Source organism: Polyodon spathula, chromosome 27, assembly GCF_017654505.1.
Source record: "Polyodon spathula isolate WHYD16114869_AA chromosome 27, ASM1765450v1, whole genome shotgun sequence".
NCBI classification, from domain to species: Eukaryota; Metazoa; Chordata; class Actinopteri; order Acipenseriformes; family Polyodontidae; genus Polyodon; species Polyodon spathula.
In genome coordinates, this window is record NC_054560.1 from 6,314,070 (window position 1) to 6,339,484 (window position 25,415).

The window sequence follows — 25,415 nt, forward strand, 5'->3', positions numbered from 1 at the left end:
TGCTGGAAGCACACTCACTTAACACTTGGGGGGGGGGGGGGGGGGGGGGGATAGATACTGGATTTTTATTTTAACCAAACCTTTCTTTCGCACTATACGGGGGGCTATACGAGGGTCACTGTAGATCTAGCCTATAGCAGTGGTTGACTGAAGTTGTTTGTTATATACTTGTAATGAAAAGTAACAGGTTATGTAAGGTTACCAACTGTAAATGCTCGAATGGAAAACGCTTCAGTGCATACCTCTGTGTACAAAGAAAAAAGAAAAAGACTTGTGGGGGGGAAGGGGGGGGGGGTACATGGAGAGAGAAAAATGAAATGAACCCCCCCCCCCGAGCATGGATGAGAAAATGAAAGCATGAAGCGAGAAAAATGAAATGCAGCCCTCCACCTCACCCCCCGAGCAGGGGCGCTGCATTCAAATGGCTACTCTCAAAAAGAGACTTAATAATAGTGCCAATGACAACTGCCTTAATGATAATCATTGAAGATGGTACTGCTTTAACACAGAGACAGCGCTTACTAGTGGGGAACCTGTGCCATAACACACCAAAAACAGCAACAACAAGCAAGAAGTCATACAGAACGTCTCTTTTTAAATGATAGGAACCCGGAGCTCCGCCACAATCAGACAGGCTGGAAATAGCCTTTCTCTGTCTCTCTCTAATATATTGATGCGGGTATATAGTACCATCGAACACAAAGAACTTTCTTATTCACTTTACTACATGATGTGCAGATATGTAGGGCACCTTGTTGACAAAAAAACAAAAAGAAAAAAAAAAAGAATCCAAGTATTTAAATGTAGAAGTGCACAGACTTTTGGATTACTTGTGAATACTGTGATGAATATAACAGCTGTTTAGAAAAGGGTTAAATGAAAGAAGACGATTAAGAGGAGGAACGAGACCCAACCGAGATCTGGAGCGGAAACAGTAAACACACAGGACTACTGTGTTGCCAAAAACGAGTTCCTCCGAAGTTCTCTTCTTGTCTTGTGGTGATGTAGTGAAGCTTGATTCTTCAAATCTGACAACACCTCGAGTTGCGGACGGAGGGAGGATTGTTGCCCTCCGGTCCTGGTCCTGGGGTGGTACAGTTTTAGACGAGGGCAAAAAAAAAACAAAAACAAAAAAAAAAATTAAAAAAAGAAAGATAAAGCATTTCCAGTGAGAACCGCAGTGGCTACCTCACTTGAGCTCTCAATCTGTGGTATTTAAAAAACCACGTCTGATACCAAAGATTTTTCAACCTTGCCTGGTCTGTGTTTGTTACCCCGGGGGTCCCCTTCTCACTTGCCCCCTCCCCCTTTTCCTCTCTCCTATCCCTTGTCTGGAGAAGGACCTGTCGAGTCTAGATAACGATACAAACCCCGAGACAATAGAATTATCCCAGTCCCCCCTTGCAGGGAGATACCGAGTGGAGAATGATGAGAGTGAAGAGATGAGTGCCTTTTTCCTTCATCCAAAGGTGTGACTGCTTTTACAAAACACACAGGAAACAGCTAGCTGTGCAGCAAATACCTCAATCCTTTTAGAAGCCTTCCTTCCCTTCAGGTGTTCCGTCACAGTGAGTATGGAACAGCCCCACCCCCCCACCCCGTGCTGAGAGCCCAGACCCCCCTGTTATTTTACACCACCGAGTCTCTATTCACAAAGTATCCAAGAAGGTTTTTTTTATATATAAATTGCTACGTATTTTGCTAGAAGTGACTGCAAAATATAACCTGTTTAAAGTAAAACACACAGAAGCACTTTATCTTGTTTAAAAACCTGCATGCCTTATTTACTAATTTATTTTGCTATTTATTATTTATTAAAACTGTTATTAAATGTGCGGGGAAAAAAAAACAACTGAAAAACGCATTGTAAACTTTTTTGGTTTTGGGTGTACAGTCTGCAATTGCTATATCTGCACACCAGGTGGCACTAGTTCCTTTAGAATTCAGTGCAGTGAGTCTCATTGTAATGTAAATCAGTCATGGCTGTTACCAAAGAGATAACCAAAGACCCCCCCCCCCCCCCAGAAAGAAAGACGGGACCCCCTCCCACACACTCTCCAGCACAGACCAGGCAAGTCTTTTGACAATTTTCTCTGAAATACCTCAAATGTTTAATGTAAGTTTATGTGATAAAAAATAGTTAGTTTTGGAACTTGTGACTTGAAGCTTTATACTGTTCTCATTATAATTTAGCAGAGTTGGCATGTATTCTTCTGGGACGTGTTCAAACAGAAAGACCTATTGAATGTTACAGTGAGGGCGAGACACACATTGCTCATTGGTTCAGAAGGGAAAACGAAGCCTGGGGTAGTTTACACATTTTCATATTTAAAAACAAAATAAATAAACATCCCTTTTAAAGTTTGAAAAAAAGAAAATAATAATAATAATAATAATATAATAATAATAATAAGACATCCTTTTTCCAGGTGTGTTTTGGTTTTAATTGCAGTGTTTCTATGTGTTATGTGTTCAAGAAGTAGGATTTTTTTGCATGGATATGTAACTCTTTGTAATAATAATGCTGATTAGTCTTTCGGGGGGAAAAACACAACAAAAGTAAATCGCTATTGATTTAAAAACTCCAGCAGCAGCAGCAGCAGCAAGAGGTTTGGAATGGAAGGCATGCATGGGGGTTACAGGAAACCGTTCTTATGCTTTTTTTTTTCCTGTTGTATATAAATGTGTTGAAACAACACTCAGTCTAAACCAAACCGCTGCTGTGAGCCAGCTCATACCTAGGGATGGGGGGTCACAAACTGACCCCACTGCCCAATCACAACGAGACAGGACTGACCCCACTGCCCAGTCACAACGAGACAGGACTGACCCCACTGCCCAATTACAATGACACAGGACTGACCTCACTGCCCAGCCACGAGACAGGACTGACCCCACTGTCCAATCACAACGAGACAGGACTGACCCCACTGCCCAATCACAACGAGACAGGACTGACCCCACTGCCCAATCACAACGAGACAGGACTGACCCCACTGCCCAATCACAACGAGACAGGACTGACCCCACTGCCCAATCACAACGAGACAGGACTGACCCCAATGCCCAATCACAACGAGACAGGACTGACCCCACTGCCCAATCACAACGAGACAGGACTGACCCCACTGCCCAATCACAACGAGACAGGACTGACCCCACTGCCCAATCACAACGAGACAGGACTGACCCCACTGCCCAATCACAACGAGACAGGACTGACCCCACTGCCCAGTCACAACGAGACAGGACTGACCCCACTGCCCAATTACAACGACACAGGACTGACCTCACTGCCCAGCCATGAGACAGGACTGACCCCACTGTCCAATCACAACGAGACAGGACTGACCCTACTGCCCAATCACAACGAGACAGGACTGACCCCACTGCCCAATCACAATGAGACAGGACTGGGGGGTGGGAGCAGCGACAGTGATTTAAAAAGGTCTACCGCTATCAATTGATATTAACATGGCCTGACCAGCTAGACCCAAAAGAAAATGCGTCCTTGTTTCTGTTTTATATTACTGTGTATTTCAATCATAGCAAAGTGTCTTTATTTTAGAAAGAGGACAATCAGTTACTGCGACGGCTCACTTCTCCAAGACCGGCTGCTGACTGCCTAGAGTGAGCTGCCCTCGAACCCACCACTACAACCCTCCCCGGGGCTGCCTTCCCACTGCTCACACCCAGGCATGGAGAGGCAGGCAGAGAGAGCGCTGTGTGTGCTGAGCTCTCCTTCACAGGCAAGTGTGTGCAGGCACAGCCCTCCTGAGAATGCGTTACTGATCATGTGACTGAACACGCCTCCTGCAGAGGGAGGGGGGAGACAATCATTGGAACAGCACAGCACAGCGCTCGTTGATTCCGCTCTCCAGACTTGAGACAGCAGAGGAAACGCAGCTTACCTGTATCCAAACCCGAACCCTGACCCCAGCCCTGAGACTCAGCGTGTGAATCAAAGAATAAAAGCTCTTTATTACCTCACTCCCAAAGCTACACAGATAACTGCTGCTCCATATCGCTACTCTGACGGACTGCTCCACCTGGTGTTTCGACAGGGGAGCTCCGACAGCCCCACGCCTGTAGTTTAGTCTAGTTGAGTTGGGCTGGCTGCTGGCTGGCTGTATATTTTTGCACAGAAAGCTATGCAAACGCCTGCCCCCACTCCGAACCTGGCTGCGGGGGCCAGAGTGTACAATCCACCCTCCCAGGCACGGCACCACCGCCCGGCACAAAAGAGTACAATATTGAGTGTCTAGGAGAGGACTGCTGTCTGGGAGGCTGCAATTATATATGGCTTATATATTATTTATATAAGAAAACAACAGTTAGACCTGTAAGTTAATGTAAGGCAACTCTTCTGAATTCCCCAGCAGTTAGACAGTTAACACACACCCGCAGCACCCTCTAGTGGTTTGCTACTGCACTACTGGCTGCCTGCACCCCCCCAGCTCTGTAGTCGGCCAGGGAATGTGGAGGGATGTCAGATTGCACACTTTATTGCATTGGAAAAAAGTAAGTAAATTAGAAAACAGCCCGCAGGTGACCAGAGCTATCATACAGTCATAATGCTGTAAGGATAACTGAGGAGAACCAACCCGCAGTGATTGGATTGGATTACCTAGCTGGTAGATGCAGACTGCTCTTCATAGATGCTAACCTTGTTTGACATGCAAGCCTTGAGAGTCCCTGCAGTCTTACACGCACACACACAGACACACATTCACAGGCTGGGTCCCCCCACCCCCACCCCTCTATGCATTCCACTCAATCGATGCTGAAATGGCCCCCAGAGTACCCCTGCTAAAAACCAAAGACTACAACACAAGTGCGACAATCTGTTGTTTGTTAACAAACAATTCTTAAATAAAAGGTACTCTGGAGAGCCATCTCTAAACCTCAACCAGCCAAGAAAAAAACCACCCCACTGGAAACGCTGTAGCACCCCTCAGCAATCGCTCGGCACACGAGAGCGGTGGAAGTGAGCAGAGGGGCAGGCTTGTCTTGGGGAACCGCTTGCGAGGGGAAATGGAGGAGCTTTGAGTACGTTTATGTAGCGCTAGCAGATAAATAAATAAAATCTACAATGAGAATAATGACATGAAACGGAAAAGAAAACCCACACCCCGTTTCTTTTCTTTCTTTAAAAAAGACAAGAAAATAAAGACATCCTAAAGCAAGTGAAAAAAACTAAACCAAACAACGGGTGTTTACTGCAGAGACTTTTTGAGGAATAACAAGAAGAAGCGCATTTGTTTTTAATGTGTAGTGCTAGGTAACTCATCATAGAGCGTGACCTCTGAACCTTGGCTCCACGTTTCCACTGAGCGACATTATAAGCAATACATCAGGACAGGGTGTCCGTCGCCGAGGGATACCGCCGCGCCTCGGGTGCGCTGTGAGACACGAGCCCATATCCCATAATGACAGACACGCGGAGTGCCATATTGCAGTTATACAATGGCAGTCTGAAATGAAAAACAACATACAAAACGAGCTTTAAAGAGAACTGCAGCCGTGTCCCACAGCCCACTGAGGCCAATGGGCGGGTGATCCCTGCCATTAGTATCATTATCAGAGCACCCTTCTTTGTGCAACCTCTCAGCGACAGCAACGTTACACAAAAAAACTAAAAAAAGCTTTAAAAAAAAGATACATGGTCATCTTTTTATTTGTGTTCATTACTGTGCTGTAACTTATGTTAATAAATTCTTCTCTAATCATTCAGAATTTGTGGTCCGTGTCATTTTAATTGTGAATTAACCATTCACTCTGGCAGTGTGGGAACTCCAGCAAAAAGAGACTAGCAGTGTTGATTAGATAACAAGGTTGTTTTTAGTTTTATTACAGAAACATTTAAAAAATATATAAACTTTACAAAACTCTATATTATTTACAAAAACAAAAACGTTTCGACTAGAAGTCTTTTTTGAAACGTTTGTCATTGCATTCATTTAGTTTGCACAGGACAGTACTGGATGCATTCGCTCCCTGCTCGGAGTCCACGGTCACTGCTGTTCCCCCAGCCCCTGCCTCCCAGCCCTCCTGGACCCCTTGCCTTTGCGTAGACTGGTCCCTGAGGCAATGCGCTCTCCAAAACCGCACTCCTGGGAGAAGGCGTAAGAGGAGCGTCGCTGAGGCTGGTCCCTCTGGAAACCAGAGCGCAGATCCACAGTGCTGACTGACATTCTCTGGCCCTCCGAACTGTGTACCTGGAGAGAGGACGAGTGAGGGAGAGGCACAGTGGTAACTACACTGACACAAACACACTCTGACACTGACACACACACACAGACACACACACACGCAAACACACACTGTCACCGCCACACTGACATACACACACAAACACACACTGTCACCCTGACACTGACACACACACACACACACAAACACACACTGTCACCCCCACACTGACACACACACACCCCCACACTCACTCACCCTGTGCAGGTCTGGAGGTCGCAGTACTGTGTCCAGGGCCCTGGCAGTGAGGGAGGGCAGCAGGCAGATCGTTACAGTCAGCAGCACAATCAGCCACATGTAGGGGTCTCGCAGGGTGCTCAGGGAGGCACCTGGAGGGAGTGAAGACACACAGAGTCAGAAGAGGGAGCCCTACAGCTACAACACTTCGGGACGGGCCTGCAATGCAAGAGTTATGTTTCAGTGCTGAAGACTGGAACGGTTACCTGGGAACAGAAAGACTTTGGGCCAGGTTTGGTATAACTTGAAACTGTGCAGCATTAAGGTCACAGTGAAGTAGAAGACGATGCTGAGCAGAATAGCTAGAGCGTTGGGGAGGGTCCAGGTCCAGATCTGCAGGGCTATCTGTGAAGAGAGAGAGAGGGGGGGAGAGAGAGAGAGAGAGAGAGAGAGAGAGAACTAGATCAAGGCCTGCATGTCTGTCTATTCAAGCTGAAGCCCTTAGCAAATTACAAAGCCCTCACGATTCAGGGTTGAAATGTTTCTGTAACGAGTTCTGAAACCCCTTTCAAACCAGTTCAATACACTCCCTCCCCTCCCAGTACCTCTCAAACCAGTTCAATACACCCCCCTCCCAGTACCTCTCAAACCAGTCCAATACACCCCCCTCCCAGTACCTCTCAAACCAGTCCAATACACCCCCCTCCCAGTACCTCTCAAACCAGTCCAATACACCCCCCTCCCAGTACCTCTCAAAACAGTCCAATACACCCCCCTCCCAGTACCTCTCAAACCAGTTCAATACACACCCCCCTCCCAGTACCTCTCAAACCAGTCCAATACACCCCCCTCCCAGTACCTCTCAAACCAGTTCAATACACCCCCCTCCCAGTACCTCTCAAACCAGTCCAATACACCCCCCTCCCAGTACCTCTCAAACCAGTCCAATACACCCCCCTCCCAGTACCTCTCAAACCAGTCCAATACACACCCCTCCCAGTACCTCTCAAACCAGTTCAATACACCCCCCTCCCAGTACCTCTCAAACCAGTCCAATACACCCCCCATCCCTTCCCAGTACCTCTCAAACCAGTCCAATACACACCCCTCCCAGTACCTCAGCGGTGGTGGTGAACACAGTGGCGGTTGCCACGGTGACAGCGAAGGTCTGGTAGTCGAGTGCAGAGGGCAGGAAAGCTCCGAAGGGGATGAAGAACAGGATGAGGGAGGTGAGCAGGGCGTGCAGCATTGTCATACTGAACACACGGTACCCGAAGAGCTCCTGGTACTGCCCGACCCGGTACAGCTCAGGACACTGCAGGCTGGCCCGGTCACTCACATCCTGCATAGAAACAACCATGGAGGCAAGTCCTTTACTTTAGTTTATTCACTTTGTGCCTGTCAGGACTGGCTCGTGTACAACTCAGTCGTGCTCGTGCTAAAGAGACTAGAAATGGTCTAACAATCTGTTTCTCAGCAGTGAAGTAACACAGTGGCACACTGCCTCCCACCCCACTATCACTTACCTTCTCCAGCAGCCCCATACTCAGCACTGGGAACGAAGTGTATAGGATCGTGTAAAAGGTGATGAACCAGTTCTCAAACCCTCGCTGGGAGACACAGCATGGAAAAGAGGAGGTGGAGAGAAAGTGAAGGGAGATGGGATCAGGGGAGAAAGGAATGGGATGTGGGGAGAGAGGAGAGAAGGGTTAGGGTTATTGTTAGGCTGAAAGTAAAACCCTTTAAAGACTAGTGCAGTGAGCTCATATTAATGCAATCACCTTTCTTCTTAATTTTTTCCTTGATTATAATTACGACTAGTAGACAAAGCCCTCAGAGTCCCGAGTGCTGCAAGCTACTCCATGCTCTCAATCTCGGCTCCACTTGGGAAATCTGTATTGTAACGTCCTTTTGTTTTGTTTGATTTTTCACTCGGAGTAAACAGTTAGTCAAACGACAGAACAGGGTTCATGGGCGTGGCCTTTCTGAGCAAAAACAGAAACGTGAGCGAAGCGGAAGCAGCGCGAGGACCCCTGGGTTCGAGTGGCTGCCTCACCTGCGCAGTGAAGCCGTTGAAGAAGGAGTACCAGATGTGCACGAAGGTGAAGCTCAGGGTCTTGAGCAGGAAGAAGCGCAGGTACTTGCAGATGCGGATGTAGGACCAGCGGCCGTGCACCAGCAGGAGGCGCTGCAGGAATCTGAACTGAGCGATGGAGTAATCACTGCATTGAACTGGCTGCAGACCCTCTTGCCCACTGATACCCACGCCGATATGGGCCGCTGGGAGAGGGGAGGGAGGAGGAGGAGAGAAGGGAAGGGGGCATTAGCTGGACAAATGCCTTTTGGATCCCTTTCTTCTCTTCTTTAACTGCATGGAGGTTCCTTGCGTTACTTTGCCGCTAAAGATGGGAATGAAGGTGGATGAAGTTCGATAGTCACACCCTGGAATCTGTTCACGTGCTTCTGGATTTTTGGTGTAAGAGTGTTACTGGTTAAATACATTCCGTGCTGCCTCTTGATTTTTGTTTCAGATAATTCATAGTGGTTGTAACATTGATTATTAATACTAATTATCACAGCTGGTGCCGGTCACAACAGAGTCCTCTCTCTGAATCACACAGTCAGTACTCCCAGATTCCACAAGGGGGCAGGCAGTACCTGCCAGTGTTCAGTGACAATGCGTGTTAATGCAACAACTTCCTCCCTCTCTCCCCTCTTTCTCCTGCCCCCCTCCCAAACTCACTCTTTATCATGTTGACATCGTTGGCTCCGTCCCCGATGGCCAGCGTCACGACCCCCTGGTACCGCCTCACCAGCTCCACCATGCGGGCTTTCTGCAGCGGAGTGACCCTGCAGCAGATCACAGCCGGACAGCTGCTGGCCAGCTCCACAAAGCTCTTCTGCAGCTCCACCTGCTGGCCATGCGCACCGCCTGCAGAGTCACTTGCCCTCAGGATAAACTCCTGCAGAGAGGAGGGAGGAGGGAAAGAGAAGCAGGGTGAGAGGGAGAGAGTGGGAGAGGGAGGGAGAGACAGAGAGAGAGAGAGAGAGAGAGGGATGAGAGAGAGGAGGGAAAAGGACAGAGTAAGAGAGAGAAGTAAAATTAGAAACAGAGAGAACGTGTTAAGGAGTGGAAATTAAAGAAAGAAAGAAAGAAAGAAAGAAAGAAAGAAAGAAAGAAAGAAAGAAAGAAAGAAAGAAAGAGAGGGAGTGAGAGTGAGGGGAGGGGGTTTGCAGGCTTGTTTCCCACCAGTTCTGGTCCAGTGATGACCAGGGCTTTCCTCTGAGCTCCCAGTTTGTGCAGATCCCGCAGCTCTTGATTCGTCCAGACAGTCTCTTTACTGAGCCGGGGAATGTTATTGCTGTCACTGCTTTTCTCCTCCTGCATCGGCTCCAGCAACGTCCTGCAGAGAGGGAGAGGGAGAGAGAGAGGGAGAGAGGGACAGATAGAGATGAACAGAGAGGGGGCAAGGAGAGATGAAGAGTGAGAGAGGGCTTCATCCCACACTACCTGTCTACTTGCCACCTAACATACTACCCTTTCTAAAAATAGATGGACAGATAGTATCTGTGGCAGAAAATATAATTGTTTAAATTAGTGAGTAGAGACACCAGTCTGCACTTCTCTCTTAAAACCATCAGGTACTCTATACAGCTCATTATAGTGAGAAATACATAGTTAACCTTACTTCACAATTCGATAACTCACAAATCGCTTAGGCTGTGCCGACAGCATATTGTACACATGCTGTACTTACCTCTATGAGGTAAGCCAGACAGAATCACTACTTTCTGAAGTACAAGGATGGAAACAGGCCTCCCATGGCATAGCAGTTTTATCCCTTTCAGCCCAGGAGTCCTCTCTCCACCCCAGCAGTGACTGGGAATGAGCAGCAGGTTGCCCACCTGAGGTCCTTGCCCTCCAGGATCGTCATGTTGCTGCTCAGCAGTTTACTAGAGTAGCCGATGTTCACCGCAGTCTCTGGCGAGAACACAGGACAGATTCACAGTCACAGGGAGACGACAGCAACTTCACTGCAGTCTAGAGTGAGGCTCCCTGTGTTCTTTAACCCAAACTACAATCCAATTACAGGCCAGATTAACTGCTACTGTAAAGCAGCAGTCAAACCTAAGCAGTCCAAGTATGATTTCCATATTATGAATATTTATGAACACATGAAAACTCAGTGACCACTGGACCATTGGAATGTGTTTACTGCTACACCGTGGTTTGAGGGTTTTTGTTGTGTACCTTTCTTGTCCCCGGTGAGCACCCAGATCTTGATGCCGGCCCTCTTGAGACTGCAGATGGTTTCGGGGACCCCCTCCTGCAGCCTGTCCTCGATCGCAGTGGCTCCCAGCAGCTGAGACACAGACAGAGAGAAACCAGTTTAAACACAACCAGTCGGGAGCAAACCAATTCACTGCGCACTGTAAGCAATGCAATTCACTGCGCACTGGAAACAATGCAATTCACTGCGCACTGGAAACAATGCAATTCACTGCACCCTGGAAACAATGCAATTCACTGCGCACTGTACACCTTTTTCAGCTTTACCCAGTAATGGGCCTTGCACGACTCTTACTGAAGTTTAGTCAGATCTCAGCTGAAAAGAGCCTCTGGCATAGTGGTCTTGTGCTTTTGTGAGTCTAAAGCTGCATTCCTTTGCCTGGAAGAGCACAAGAGATGAGGGTGTTCTTTCAATGTGATGTACAGCACAGCCCCCTCTTGCTCGCTGTGCTGTAGCAAGCCCCCGTTACACAGCCGCTGTGTTCTGTGCACGTACAGTGAGGTTGTTCTCGATGCGCTCGTACGCTGCCTCCAGCGCTTGCTGGCGGCCCTGCGTCGCCATGTTTGCGTGGTGATGCTCATCGATCCACTCGCGGTAGAACCCCTCCTCCACGCTCCGGCAGGCCAGGCACAGTGTACGCAGTGTCTCTTCAGCGAAGCCCTGCAGGGAGAGGGGGGAGAGAGGGATCATCGCAGGGTACAACTCAGGGGAACCTTGCATTACCAGGATTAGAAGGATTAGCCCTGCAGCCAGTCCTGTTTTTTTTGTTGGTATATTAATTATTATTGAATCTGATGCCAGGACTTTGAGAAATCAGGCCCCTGGTAAATCTGTCCTGAACTGATCGCACTTTTCATATCATGTGCCTGTCTCTAGGTTTACAATAATAAGGGTTGCTCATGCAGCTATAAGGGAGGAACAATTTGTTTAAGGTACTGTTTGCTTAAACTTGAGCCAAGAAAGTTTGGGACCCCCTGAGTGAGCCCGCTGCAGTCAGGTTAAAGGGGCAGTGGAGAGGCTGAGAGAGGAGAGCCGCACTCACGTCCAGAGCTTTTTCTGTAGCGTCTCTGTGGGGACTGTCGGGGGCCAGCCTCTCGAAGATCACAATGTCAGCGCCTTTACAGTACAGCTTCAACCCTCCCTCCGGCTCACGCACTGACAACACAAGACAAGCATATCATTGTTGACAACTGTATTGCAAAACAGAGTTCCTCTCCATTATTCTGCTAGCAGCCCTGATTTGAATGCTGCAGTTATTATTTCATAGTCAGGGGGACTCACCCAGCACAGACATCCTGCGTCTCTGGCTGCTGAAGTCCAGCATGGCCAGCACATGGTAGTGCCGCTCCACCCCCAACTCGTTGACCATCACCGAGTCCTGGGTTCGAGACAAGAACACAAACCCCAGGTTCCGCGCAGCCGTCACCAGGGCTTCTTCATCAGGAGAGGCGGCCTGGTAAAGAAGGTCTCCTGAGGGGGAGAGATGGAGAGAGGTTTGGGGAGATGGGAGATGGTGGGGAGAGGTGGACAGGATAGATTGGGGAATACAGTGTGAGAGTTGGGCACAGCTGGCTATGGTGTTTCACAATGGGATAGAGAGAGCTCCACTGTAAATACTATTGCATAAACTGCTTGTTGAATAAACAATAAAGGAGGGAATGGAAGTGAACTGAATGTACCGTCTTTCTCCTCCACCATCACGGTGTGACACACAGACAGCGCTCTGAAGAACTCCCTGAGGTCCTGGTCCTCTTGACTCCTCAGCCTCTCCAGCAGGAGCTCGTCATGAAGCTGCAGCTTCCCATCCGCGTATCTGTTCCAGCACAGGTCCACTGGCTGGGGAGGGAAACCGGTCAGGGGGCTGGAAGCACCACTCCCATCACACAGCAGTCTCACTGTGACTCCAATTACAAAACAGCTCAGCTTCCATAGGCTGGAACTACAGCTGGCAGTGAAACTATACCAGAATTATAGTTATATACAAGTCGAGTTTAAAGTTTAGGAATGGACGTACTGTACCTTCTGTTTTTTGGAAGTAGCTGGTAAATTTCCTGAAATAATAAAATAAAATAAATAAAAAACAATACAATATGAACACATGTACCTGCGAAGAGGACCAGTCCATAGCAGGTGTGCGTGTTTCTCAGGCGGAAGCCTCTCAGCAGAATGCGGTCGTTGTCTATAGGGTGCTGCCCCCCTCTCCAGTGCAGGACCCCAGAGAAGAAGTGCAGCTGGCTATTGGGCTCCTCACACAGCACCCGGCCTGGGGAGGCAAACACACAGCCCTGGGTTTCATTACTACTCTCGTTTAGAAATATTAACAACGTAATGTTGATGTAGGAGTACGCTTGCAACTCACGCTGAGTAAATCTCTGCTCTGGAACTAAAACCAGTAAATCATTTTGACAATTTTTTACTTAAACAGCATAACTTAACTGGGCAATACTGAATACAAAATTACTTAAAATACCAAATGTAAGAATTGTAAAACCTATAAAAAGGATAAAAGTGAGTTTAATGAAAATCCTGTTACAAAGTTTGACCTCCTAAGTATTATTATTATTTTATTTATATATAATCAGTTGCATTTTCCTTTTAGAAAAGAAAAAAAAAGTTGTCAGTGCACTTGGCTTAATGTCAGCTAGCTACAGCAACTGAGCATTGAACCCAAACACATTCCCAGCTACAGTAATTAACGGCTGCTTCAATGAAAGCCGATCCCACCATCGAAAGCTGCCAGCTTGTCCTCTGTGTGGAGCTCCTCGTGGGTGATGCTCAGCGCCTGACAAATATTTCAGGTTAGTCTCCCTGACGACAAGACAGAGAAGCAGTTACCCTGCTGGATCTTCAATTGCAATGTTAATCTAAACAAGCAAACCCAAAACAAACGGCACTGCCTCGAACCCGCGTCTCGTCCTCACCCATCTATGTCTGCTGTCTCCACGTAGCACAGGCTGTGTGGCTCGGAGCTGCTCAGCAGCAGCATGTCGGCCTGCACAACAGGAAAGGGGGAGTGAAGACCAGGCTGGCCCATGTAAAACTGTTTGCTGTGCTACATTTGATCCATGGGGTGTATTCAATTGATCTAAAAAGCAGCAGTGCTAGATGTCACTATCCTATAATCACTAAAGAGAACCTCTCATGTAATATACAGATACAGACAGTAAAGCACATGAGCGCTCACATGCACGGTTGGTAGATGTTTTGGTTTTGGTTCACAAATCCTGATTATCTCAGTGGTGATAGAAGCACGCAATGTGTTTATTTTTTTCGCTATGCTTCTGTGTGCATTTGCAGGCTTGTGCAGCAACCATTTCTGATAAGGGAGTGGGACTCACTGGAATTAACTGGTTCTTCCTGAGCCGCACCACGTCCCCTACGTGAACATCCCTCCACCTTGCAGCCCTGAAACTGAGAGAGACAGCAGCCAGGAAAGAGGAAGTCCCTCTTAGATTATAGATTTGAAAATCAAATGAATCCATAACTTCAAAACGCTCAATCTGAATTTTGAAGACAAAACCTGTCAGAAACTAAGTCAAGTATAGACAAACACTTTGGCTGCCGTCTTCAGCAGTGTGCTACAGCGGAACGTTTGTCTACTTGACAAACAAGTACAATTACAGTAGAGTGGAAGTCTTTTAATGGGCTGAGAGGACAAGGTGATGGTGTACTGTATAATCCCACTCACCTTCCACTGTGCAGGATGTCACAAGGGCGGTTGTTTATTTCGGTGTCACTTCTATAGCGTGCCTTAGAATAGACGAAACATTTACAAACAGTACTTCTGGGAATAATAGGAGGGAAAACGATGAAACTAGAACCGTCAAGCAGACAAATCTGGAGAGGGTGCTATGAGAAGAATTAAGGATTTAGAAAAAGAAAAAAAAACTTAGGGTTGGGGCTGGGGTGACAATATGATAATGGGGTGATAATTTTAAATGGTATTTTGTGAAGGACTGTAATTAATAAAAAATAAATTTTCCAGTTCATGAAAGCGGTTATAAAAACTCTTCAAAAAACGCTACTCCTGGAAACTTTATAGACAGGGCCCCACTATGATTTAGGAACTGGTCAGATTTCAAGAGACACACTTGCACAGATTTTACACAGGTTGCCCAGCAGACCCCTCCAGTCCTTGACCTCTTGGTTGCTCAATTCAGATGCTCACCATGTCGTCCATTATGTCTTTGACTCCGCGAGTGGCCAGCACCATTAATAGCGGTATCATGGTGGTGTGCCAGGGTAGGGTGGAGATGGCGGGCACTCCCCGAAACACACACACACACACATGAAGGAGGAGCAGGCTATGCGTGCCCAGTTCAAAATCTCGACCAAACACAATAAATACAGCTGCATGATAATAATTAACTTTAATATCGAAGTCGAAGAGGTCGATGACGGAGGACGCAGTCCGTTAGGTTTAAAAGTGCCCATTCGAATCAGAATGTGGTTGGCTTGACCCCGTGCAGGTTCCGCGCTGTGGCGGGAGAGTCAGCGAGCCCGTGCCAGCCAGTCTCTCTCAAGAAAGACGCCCTGGCTCGAGCTACGCTGATTCTCAGTCAAATGCGATCAAAAGCCGCGAAAAAAAAGCCTTTTATTAAGAGCTCTAAATGTGAATATCTTTGATGAAGAGTTCGAGTGTCTCACCTGTAGGATCACCATCAGCAAGAAATAGACATTGGCCACTCTTTGAAACTGTTCGTACAGGTTGAATGGCAAAAACGTGAGTACGTTGTATTTTCTGGTCTTGATAACATTATCCTGTGAAAAATAAAAAGAGATAATAATAATAATAATAATGATAATAATAAACAGTCTTTGAATAACGCACAAGCTTTGTAGGGACGCCCTGTGTATATCTGCCATGTGTCATCTGAATCTCTCAGTGAAATGCGTCCACTATTTCAGCCCGAAACAATAACAGTCCAGTCATTTGTAGCGGTGCCAAAGGGGGAGGGAGAAAGAGTTTCCCTTACGGCGTATTTTCTTCTTTTGAAACACAGGAATCCTTTCTTCGTGAACTGGTTGTTAAAATCCCTGTCGTTCGCTTTCACCTGCCAGGTGTGCTCTGAAAGACAGGGCCCGCCGTGCAGAGCGCAAAACGTGCATAGTTATACAGGCAGGAAAGACCAGGGGATAATTAATGAACCTCCTTACAATGTTTAAAGCAAAGTAAAAGATGAGTGAAAACATGGACTGTGTAAAGCATCATAAACAACAGGCTATGTCTCTGTTCATCCAACCCCCCCCCCCCCCCCCCCCCCCCCCCCCCCCCCCCCCCCCCCCCCCCCAACCACTGCACATTCCTTATCAGAAAGCAGTGCACTTTCAATACCATCACATACTCAATAGCGGTAAAACTGGAAACTGAAGACACTGAGGACAAGACTTTCAGTTGAAAAGTTTGTCGTTTCATTTTTTACGAAGCTCATGTTTGGTATTTTTACTAAGCCACATGCCTCATTACAAACTTTTCCCAAGGAGACGCTGCAAACTTTCCCCTCCTGCCTCCTCCACTCACCCCTGTTGCTGTGGGTGCTGTCGGGGCTGGAAGCAGGTTTGCTTGGAGGCTGCTGGAGGCTCATTCTGTGAGAGGGAGAAGGATCTGTTTGCTATTTTCTCCATCTGCGTGAGATTGAGAAGTCTCCCGCTGGCTCAATGCAATCCCAGCTCTCAGTCTGTCCACTGTCTCCTCCTCACACCACACACATGCTTCTCTTGAAGGAGTCTGACTGGGACGTCACCTCGTTATCTGGTTACTGTGGCTATCTGTGGCTAATTATTTACCATAGAAAGATCACAGATTTTATACATGTCTGGCATTCTCAGTAATTGAAACCTGACTGAGGAAATGCCAAGGTTTTTATGGGAAGTAATTATTTTATTCATGAAAGCGTCCAACAGGTAATATTATAACCCGGTATTTACAGAACTGGTTTACATGCGCAGATCATATAGAGGCTGGATCTGCCCAGGGCTTTACCCTCAATATTAGCTTTCAATCGTTCTTTCCTTTCTGTGCACACTAGCAGCACTCACTATATTAAAATACTAATCAAGTAAAAGGGCTGTTTTCCACAGGGGGACTCGATACACCTTCATAGACCATGCCCTTCAATTCAACCCATCTCTAGTTATTAACAGCAAGATAATTAGTTCATATTTGGAAATACACTGGCTTGAAACTCGCACTAGCCCTGCTGCACAAAGTCCTGGGTTTTAAGTATATTATTTAAATGCTGGGAGTTTAACAATCAAACCCCAGGTAAATCTGCTCTGAACCTCCTATCATGAGTAAGTCACACCTGAGTCTGTAGGGTTACTGTTAGCAGTTGTTCAATGCAAAGTATCTGCTTGCTTTTGCAATGCATTTACAATTTTATGTATATACAGCTGACACCTACCTACAGCTACCTTCACAACATCCCAGGAAGTTAAACATGCTCCAAAAGGGTTAATAAATAAAATAAACTCCAGGCAAGACTAGAGGACATTTCGGAATCTGAGAAACTCAGAGCCTGTTTTTAACAGCTGCAGGCTTTAATTGTGATCAGCAGCCAGTCATGCCTTATTAGCTTGGGAGAATCAGCTAATTGAGCTGGCTAATTGACAAGGGAAGTACGGTGACACGTTGTTCTGAACTGGATGCTCTACTGGTGAGAGGAGACTAATAAAAGCATCTCGATTCTATTTGCCTGGTTCAATTGAGCTACTGTCCTGGAGCCCAGGGCTCTCATCAATCTATCTCCCCCCCCCCACACACACACACACACACGCTTTGTCACTCTCACCGGGACGCACAGACACGCTTGTTACTCACCTGAATTCTGTCCCAGGAAACAGTCTAGGTTATCCCCACTCCTCTGACCTGATCACCTGGCTCAGTCTGACTAAGGGAATGAAAGGGCGATAGGAGAGGAGAGAGACAGAGAGAGAGGCCCCTCCCTGACTCAGCAATCACAAAAGAAACAAGGCATCCGAAACATTTGCTCTGCCTACCTGCCTGAACTGCTCTTACTTCAGACAATACAAAAACACTGAAACAATACAACTAAACAAGGGGAACACATTACACATGTGAATGCAAGACGCTGTTGAAAAGCCAGCACTGGTGACTCCAGTAGCCTGGTTACATTCAGAATCTTTTATTTTGATTCATTCAATCTAACCAATGACACTCCCATGGCAGGGCACTTTAGATGATTTTGTGTCTTACTATGGGCTTGGTTTGTGGCATTTGACTAGGGGTGATAACAAAGGCTTTGTAATGCAGCAGGTATTAGGACCCCATCAGGCACATCTAACTCTCAGTCTGGGCTATTTGAACTTTTTAATATTAAAGACAGACAATTACACAAGAAGCGTGTTTGGGTGGAAAGTTGCATACCGGTAACACAAAAACAAAAACATTGCCGGCTTCTTTGATAGTTTTGTTTTTTCATTACGCAGCTGTCCACACAAACACATGCTGTTGTTATCAAAGAGCAGGCTGACAATTTTTCCAGGTACTGCAGTGGCAGGGGAAAGCGAGATGAGAGAGAGCGGAGAATGGGGTTTCAAGATCACAGGAGAATCTCTCTCTGCACCTCATCAGTCTCTTGGGGTCCTCACAAATTAATCTGTTGCCAGGTATTTTGCAATCGAGCCCGCTTAGGGTGGAACATTTCCATTATGACTTCATTTCAACAGACTGCGGTGCTTTTAACACAGCCTGTCTGCTGCACACAGTTGCTAATGAGCCCTGTTTCATCTTGCTTCTCCCTGGTGGTTATATTGATACAAATGAGATGCTATCTCTGAATGATCAGGAATCCTCATTCCTGTCCCCATCGTTAGGGGTCCCCCTGTTTCCCATGATGCACCCTATTCCTACTGATTGAATCTTTAGATATAGTCTTTCCTGTGGTACTTTGTCATTTTTTGTGCTCTCCTGCAGACCTGAAACTATAGCAATGCCCCAAGCCAGATGCCAAGAGCAGAACCAGGCAGCTAAGGCTACTCAAATGAATCTTAAGATTTTTTGACACAATTTCTAGAGTGAAAAGCTTAGAATGTCTGTGTTCCCGACAACAGAAAGAAAAATCGGTTTCTACATGCATTCCCTTGCAAAATCTTGCCATAGTAAATTTTTTTTGTCACACTTTACCAAACCTGCCTGTGATTTACCATACGTTCCTATGCTTTTACTATGCTTTACTACAGTTAGTTGTGCTTGCTTGTGCCATGGCACACCCCAGTGAACTTGTACAAGTGTTAGAACGAAGCATGCTAATGGGGTGGCTGGGGCTGTAAGTCTTGCAATTTGAAAAAATAAAATGCCATCAAATACAAACAAGCACTGCTCTGCAGTTGAGAGAGACTGGAAATTTCAGTTGGTTCTCCTAAGGGACTCTGCTTTCTGCAGCCAAAGCAGCACCCTGCCTCTAGTCTTTTAAGAAAAATAAATAAATATATATATATATATATATATATATATATATATATATATATATATATATATATATATATATATATATATAAAACAACAGTCTATTACTGCTGGTTTGAAGGAACACTTTTGATTTCTCTGTCTGCATCTGATCTTTATCTCTGCAGGGTGCAAGAATCAGAGACTCAGAGAGGTCTTCTGGAGATTTCAAAGCCGTCTTCCGCGCTCAGAGCTTAAAGAAAGAGAGAAAGAGTCATGTGCAGGTTACAAGCAGCAGCAGCAGCCCAGCGGTTGCCACTCAAAGCTCAGCACTGTCCTACACTCACTCTGTGTGCAAAATACATGTGTGACCTCTTTAACGCTCTCTATAAACAGGCGTGTCTGTTTGTGTGTGTTTGTGTTCGGGCGGACACCTTCTGATAACCTTACCTCAGTGAAAACAAACTAGTAATACATTTTCTATTTCAGACTCACTAATGCAATACAATATGTAGTGCTACTGGTAGAATGGTTCACAGTGGGAACTGGAACACAGTGTTGAGCAATGGCAATGCCATGGTACTGTCTCAGTGCCTAGTGTCCCAGGCCAGATTCTCAACGGTATTTACTCTAAATCGTTATTAGCACAGTTTTAAAATGAGTAATCTCTTAAATTAAATTCAAATAAAATTAGTTGTTTATTTATGTATTGGGTACAAATAAGGAATCTCTGTGAGGGCTGGAAATGTGATTTGTACCATTGTACTGCTCTTTGTCACTTTTTGGGAGGATTTTTGCAAATGCAGGCCAATGTTGTGTTGCTGCACTTTATCAGGTTAGGTTGCCATCTAGTGGTGATCAGGGCTTACTCCAGGAGAAATCGCAATCACCGTTGGTTCTCTATTAGGAAAGTAGTAAAACATATTTGCTGAACTCAATAGTCACTGTATCCCATTTAACAAAACTGGTACAAGCAACAGGGAAACATGGGTACTTAGTGTATCTACTGCATTTAAACTGCAGCCCGAGATGATGATCTTAAAACACTGCTAAACCGCAATCAAAATACACAAGGGTTAGGACAGGTCATTTATTTCTTTTGAATCACATCAAACTGCATTGTACCATTCACATGTCTCTTTTTAAAAAAGATTAGTAGGACTACAAATACCAAATACTAGCTTTGCAGTTTGAGTAACTGAACTGAACTGACCCAATCTGTCTCTCTGGACCTGTGTGAACTCGGTACTTCTCAAATTTAGCAGTTTACCATACCGTGTTCATACTATGCTTTTCCATTCTTTGCTATCGTTACCTGTGAGGTACTATGCTTTCCTGTGTTTTACAAGGTTTTACAACTGGGGTTTACTATATTTTGACATACTTATATATTTTTAATAAAAATAAGAATTAAGGATGCACATTTTTTTTTTGAGGGGAGGCGGGGGGGGGGGGGTTTATAGAGAAAGAAATTGGCTTGTAACACTGAGACTGCTTCAGTGTGTGTGTGTGTGTGTCTCAGAAGTATGTGTGGTGTGTGAGAATTGCCAAGGTGTGAGGTTCTCACTGCAGACGCTCTGGGATCAGGGACAGAAACGTTAGCCTCAGTAACACTGCACTGCACTTCTCGCTTTTCACATTGTAGTTAGCATTCGTCTGCATGGCTAGAAACTTCATTGCAAACAACTCCCCTGTGACAGGATTGGCCTTTTATAATGTGAAATGGTTGTGAGTTGTTAGTTATACATTGTACACGTGGTACACTTACACTGTACTCTGTTAGTTTGCTGTGTGTGTGATGTTTCTGTTTGTGTGTGTCTGTGTAAATACACAGACATGTTCCATATAACTCTCTCTCTCTCTCTCCTCTTTCTCCTCTCTCTCTCTCTCTCTCTCTCTCTCTCCTCTTTCTCCTCTCTCTCTCTCTCTCTTGTCTCTGTTTATTTCTGTCTGCGGGGCTCAGGGCAAAGTGGTTTCAGCAGTTAGGGCCTTTGCTTCATTCGGAAGTGTTTGTGGCGTGAGCGCAAAGCTCTGGTCAGCATCTACAAAATGCACTTTGCATTTTTAGTCTACTTAACACGCCAGCTATGAGAGCTGCTTTTTCCACTGCTGTTAAACCACTCTCAGCACTGCTCTGCAGAGCCCCTGATTTGACTCTCATGCTGTGTGTGCAGGGGAGGGAGGGGGGAAGGTGGGCATCTGGTCGACCCATCATCGTTAACCCCCTCCCCATGGGAACAGGGGTCACCGGGCACAATCAGGGCATGTCACCAGGTCACAGGTTCTTCATCACCCTGTTTAATTCAAACCTCCTTCAAACCTTTTAGCCCTGGCCTTTAGCCTTAGTGTGGATGGGCTGCAGATTCTGTGTATCCAGCACTTACTATATACAGCTGCAGAAATGTAAATTGTGTAATGTTGTGCAGCGTTTACCAAAGGGACTGACATTGTCCCTAGGACAGGTAGCTGCTTATTCAACGATCCTCTCCCTGTCATTTGCTTGCATTTTAAAAGTAAATCTCCTGTGCGGTTCACTGGCTGGTAAGAACAGGGAACAGGAAACCCTCTGTTCAGGTCTGCTCAGGTTTTATTGTATCATAGATCATTCCACTGCAAACCAATCAGGCTACTATGCAATGAATGCTTTTACCATGGTTAACCATACTTTTTTTTTTGTTTACCAGTTGTCTTACTGTTCCTTTCCCATGGTGTACTGCATTGCTGCATTGCATCTTTGTGTGGTGCACTTTGCTCTGGCATTCTGCTGCTTTGGAAAGTACTTGAGGGGCTTAAGTGCAGTACAAGAAGAATGCACTGTTGAAAATCAAATTGCATAATGTGTGTGTTTTTTTAAAAACTGTTTTTTTGCATATACACATCCTATGTTCAGTTTTGTGTCAAAGCTAAGCATGCACTTCTCTCACAAGCACACTGCCGGACGACACTGGCAGCCATCAGAAGTCAGACATGTGAGAAGTCACGTGGAGCCGATCCCTGTAACTAAAACCCCCCTATGGTGGTGCAGGTGGTGTGTTGTGAATGTGTGAAGCCAGGCTATGCAATGCTTTAGCAAAGAGTTCCCTTGGAGAAAAGCATGGCAATCCCTAGCAGAGGGCAGGGTAACTCCCGCCCTAGAGGGCCAATCCACTCCCGGTGCTTAGAGCTGAGGGAGGCAGTGGGACCGTGAAGTTGGTTCCAGTTTGGCGAGCCACATAGTCTGGCCTAGCAAGCGATGCAGCTCTGCAGACGCAGTGCTGTGCACACAGTGGGCACATGCACAGACAGACAGACCAAGGAAAGCCCACAGATACATCATCAATACATCACACTGCTTCAACTAAGATCCACCTATGTACCATAGCTGACAATGGAGTGGTTAGGCTAGTGGTTACTGTTATTACAGGGCTGAGAACAACGGAGGGTTTAGACTAGCGCTCTTAATAAGATGAGTGCATATGTGCGCATGTGTAAGGTGGTGACAGTGCTGGAGAGCCGGGAATGGAGTGTTTAGACTGGAGCTCATTATTCAGGTGCAGGGTAAGGACAGTGCTGGAGAGCTAAGAATGGAGTACTTTGCAATGCCAGCTCCCCTGAAAGCCTTTTACCTCTGTGAGTCTTGCTGACTGGCATCTGGGTGGTTTGGCCCAGCTCTCGTAGAGTAGCACAGGCCCCTGTGGTGGTTAGGTTCTAATTCGGGCCCTGGAACGGTTTCTATAGCAACGCCAGTAAGAAGGCAGCAGTTGGTGCAGCTTAAAAATAGAAGCCTCTTTTATCCATCTCTTGGGCTGTCACAGCAAGGGGAAGTCAGATATGGCAGAAAAGAGGAACTCGCCGCTTCACACCTTGTAAATAAACATTTGAGCTAGCATTAAAAGACAGTCTTGTGGTCTGACACCAGCAAGCCTCTTATATTTGTTTTTAGTTTTTTTGTTTGAGAATTAAGGTTTGTACGTTTGTACATTTTCATTGTGCTGAGAATCTTTTTTGGATGTTATTTTGTTTTAGTTTTTCTTCTTTTTTTCTGTCAGTTCAAGATATGAACATATTTAAATTATAACACAATAAATAAATCGCTGCATCCTGGCGCCTTTGCTGTATCCCACATGGTCCAAGACTGTCACAGGGAGACCATTGAAGTGAGCTTGAACTAAAACACCAGCAGCAACTTCACATCTATAGCGGCGCCTTCAGAATTGCTACAGCCTGTTCCAGCTTTAAGGACCAAACGGTCTTCAACAAAAGAAAAGGGGACCAGTGATAATCTTACTGGTAAGAAGCATGAAGCCAGCTTTGAGAACCATGGTTTGATGATTAAAGGGCTGACACTGTTTTGAGACTGTGGCACTGCGCACCCAAACTGGGCCTATCCCGTACGACGCCCCTGTGAATAAGATTGGGCAGGCCCCCTTTGACCCCTTGGAACTTGGTGAACGCTACTCTTCCAGTGTCCTCTGTGTTATTATAGTTTTTCAGTAACTCACTTTTCAAAATGATGTGCAACAAACAAGATGTATGTGTCAATTCTTTTAGTAATTCAAATACAGGAAGTGGTTGTTTTTTTATTGAGAAGAATCTCACCACATTTCACTTTTTTAATGAAAAGAGGGTCACTGATACCACCTTTACTGTAAACTAAACCAAACTGCATTGACAGGAAGAGGGAAGTACATTTCACAAGCAGATGAAGGACAGGGGAAATGTTAAAATTAATCAGACAGACACACTACTGTTGTGTGCTATAATGTTTAGTTTAGTTTATTCGCTTTGTGCCCGCAGGGCCAGCACAGGTGCATCTCAATAGTACAAGCATGAATACAAAGAGAGATCTAAGTAGACCATGCAACAATAAAATAACAATACAACAATAAAATGGAGGGAGGGAGGGAGTGAGGCCCTGTGCTAGCAGTGATTAAAGGGGGGAGAGTGACTCATGTGGGGGGGCACACAAGCAAAGGGATGAGCTGTCTTCTTACATTATTAGACAGCGGTAACCATCTGAAGCTTGTGAGCCACCCCCTCTATCGCGAGTCTGTGATGACAGCTGAAGTGTTCATCCCACTCTCGTGAAAGCCCTTTGAACTGTGAGTCACACACCACCAAGGATTCATATGTATTGCTTGTAAAAAGTTGTTTATCTCTGGGGGCTGAGATACCCTTTTGTTGTTTGGAGACAGATAAGTCAACACATCACCGTCCCAATCTGGCTTCTCAAGATGTATTCATCAACAATGTATTGTTTTAAGTCCTGACGCTGTTTTACTGAGATGAGGGTTAAGTTAGACATGCCATATTAATCTTGATTTGCAAATTTGTTTGAATTTGTCCGTGACACCCTCGCTCTTCTTCAAAATATGTGAGTAGGATCTTTAATGTCCTTATACTTGACTGGCTTTTGGGTTTCAGGTCTTATGCAAAGAAAGCAATCTGCAGTCGGCTTGCAGCATTTCCTAGGATTAGACCAAGGTTACTGGCCAACTGCACTAAATTGTACTAAACTGTGACTGTGACTAACTGTGACTTACCTGAGACCACTGGACTGATCTGAACACAGGTCCCTGTTAGTGAAAGGCTGGTGTATTAGCATTACCCAACTGTGTTGTTTACTCAAAGGCCAAGGTCTGAGTTTCTCTTGACCAACACACAGCCCAGTTCACATGACACCATCCAATGTCTAATTTCTATGTTTATGGCTGTCTGAAGCAGAAATAGCTTAATGCAGAGCATATTCAGTGACTTGTATTAGAGTTTTAGCTGGCGTGGACACAAGGGTTAACTGCCAATCTTTGAACTGGTGCAATGGGATAACATGTAGAGAATAGACAGCAGGCAGGCCCTCTGTCCTCAGTCTCATCTGAAGGACGATGCTCCCCGTACTGGACAGACTTTATGTTGAGGTACTGGTTGAGTCCCAGAGGGGAGAGAAAGGGCCCTACTGACTGAGCCATCAAGATCTATCCATACAGCAAGTCTCCCAGCCACATACTGACCAGGCTTGACTCTGCTGCTGCTGCTTAGCTGTCTGAGATCAGAGCAGATCCTCCCAGCCCAAGACAATGTAACAGTGGCCAGTCTGGCACCTGCTGAGCGTCTGTGCTCACAACGTTGCTTTTCAAAAGTGTTTAACTTTTATCTGTTTTCATCATCTGCTTGATGGAAATCAGTGATCCCATTGCACTTGTTGAGGAAGAGCACGGTGCTGACCCATTGACCCGGTCAAGCTGTCCTGTGGGAAATTACATAGCCTTTAACAATACCTGCCATGTGCTGCAGAATGCCTCTTTTATTGA

The 25,415-nt window shown here is 46.0% G+C and overlaps 2 protein-coding genes across 4 annotated transcripts in view; both read right to left on the bottom strand.

Annotated features, from left to right (window-relative positions):
• Nucleotides 1-25,415, bottom strand: part of LOC121301280 (RNA polymerase II elongation factor ELL-like) — a 794,007-nt gene that overhangs the window by 255,446 nt on the left and 513,146 nt on the right. The window lies entirely within an intron of this gene.
• Nucleotides 5,604-15,816, bottom strand: LOC121301278 (phospholipid-transporting ATPase IC-like). Of its 3 annotated transcripts, XM_041230516.1 has the most exons (17): nt 15,698-15,816; nt 15,369-15,482; nt 12,826-12,984; nt 12,401-12,557; nt 12,003-12,191; nt 11,764-11,876; nt 11,217-11,381; nt 10,682-10,793; nt 10,336-10,411; nt 9,680-9,833; nt 9,173-9,392; nt 8,486-8,709; nt 7,956-8,039; nt 7,547-7,771; nt 6,696-6,834; nt 6,451-6,581; nt 5,605-6,218 (listed from the first exon to the last, which is right to left on the bottom strand). In XM_041230516.1, the coding sequence occupies exons 3-17, from the start codon at nt 12,844-12,846 to the stop codon at nt 6,015-6,017; spliced, it is 2,214 nt and encodes a 737-aa protein (XP_041086450.1). In that variant the 5' UTR covers nt 12,847-12,984; nt 15,369-15,482; nt 15,698-15,816; the 3' UTR covers nt 5,605-6,014. The 3 variants fall into 3 exon arrangements, with proteins under 3 accessions (XP_041086451.1, XP_041086450.1, XP_041086449.1); XM_041230515.1 differs by lacking the exons at nt 15,369-15,482; nt 15,698-15,816 and adding an exon at nt 13,446-13,627; XM_041230517.1 differs by lacking the exons at nt 7,956-8,039; nt 15,369-15,482; nt 15,698-15,816 and having other exon boundaries at nt 5,604-6,218; nt 12,826-13,095.

What these genes read in the sequence shown, in the direction of transcription:
- LOC121301278 (XM_041230516.1), bottom strand. Translation starts at nt 12,846, where the DNA reads ATGGACTGGTCCTCTTCGCAG. An exon ending in CTACAGAAAAAGCTCTGGAC is followed by an intron (nt 11,382 to 11,763) that starts GTGAGTGCGGCT and finishes CTCTCCCTGCAG; the next exon opens with GGCTTCGCTGAAGAGACACT. An exon ending in CAAAGTCTTTCTGTTCCCAG is followed by an intron (nt 6,582 to 6,695) that starts GTAACCGTTCCA and finishes CACTCCCTCCAG; the next exon opens with GTGCCTCCCTGAGCACCCTG.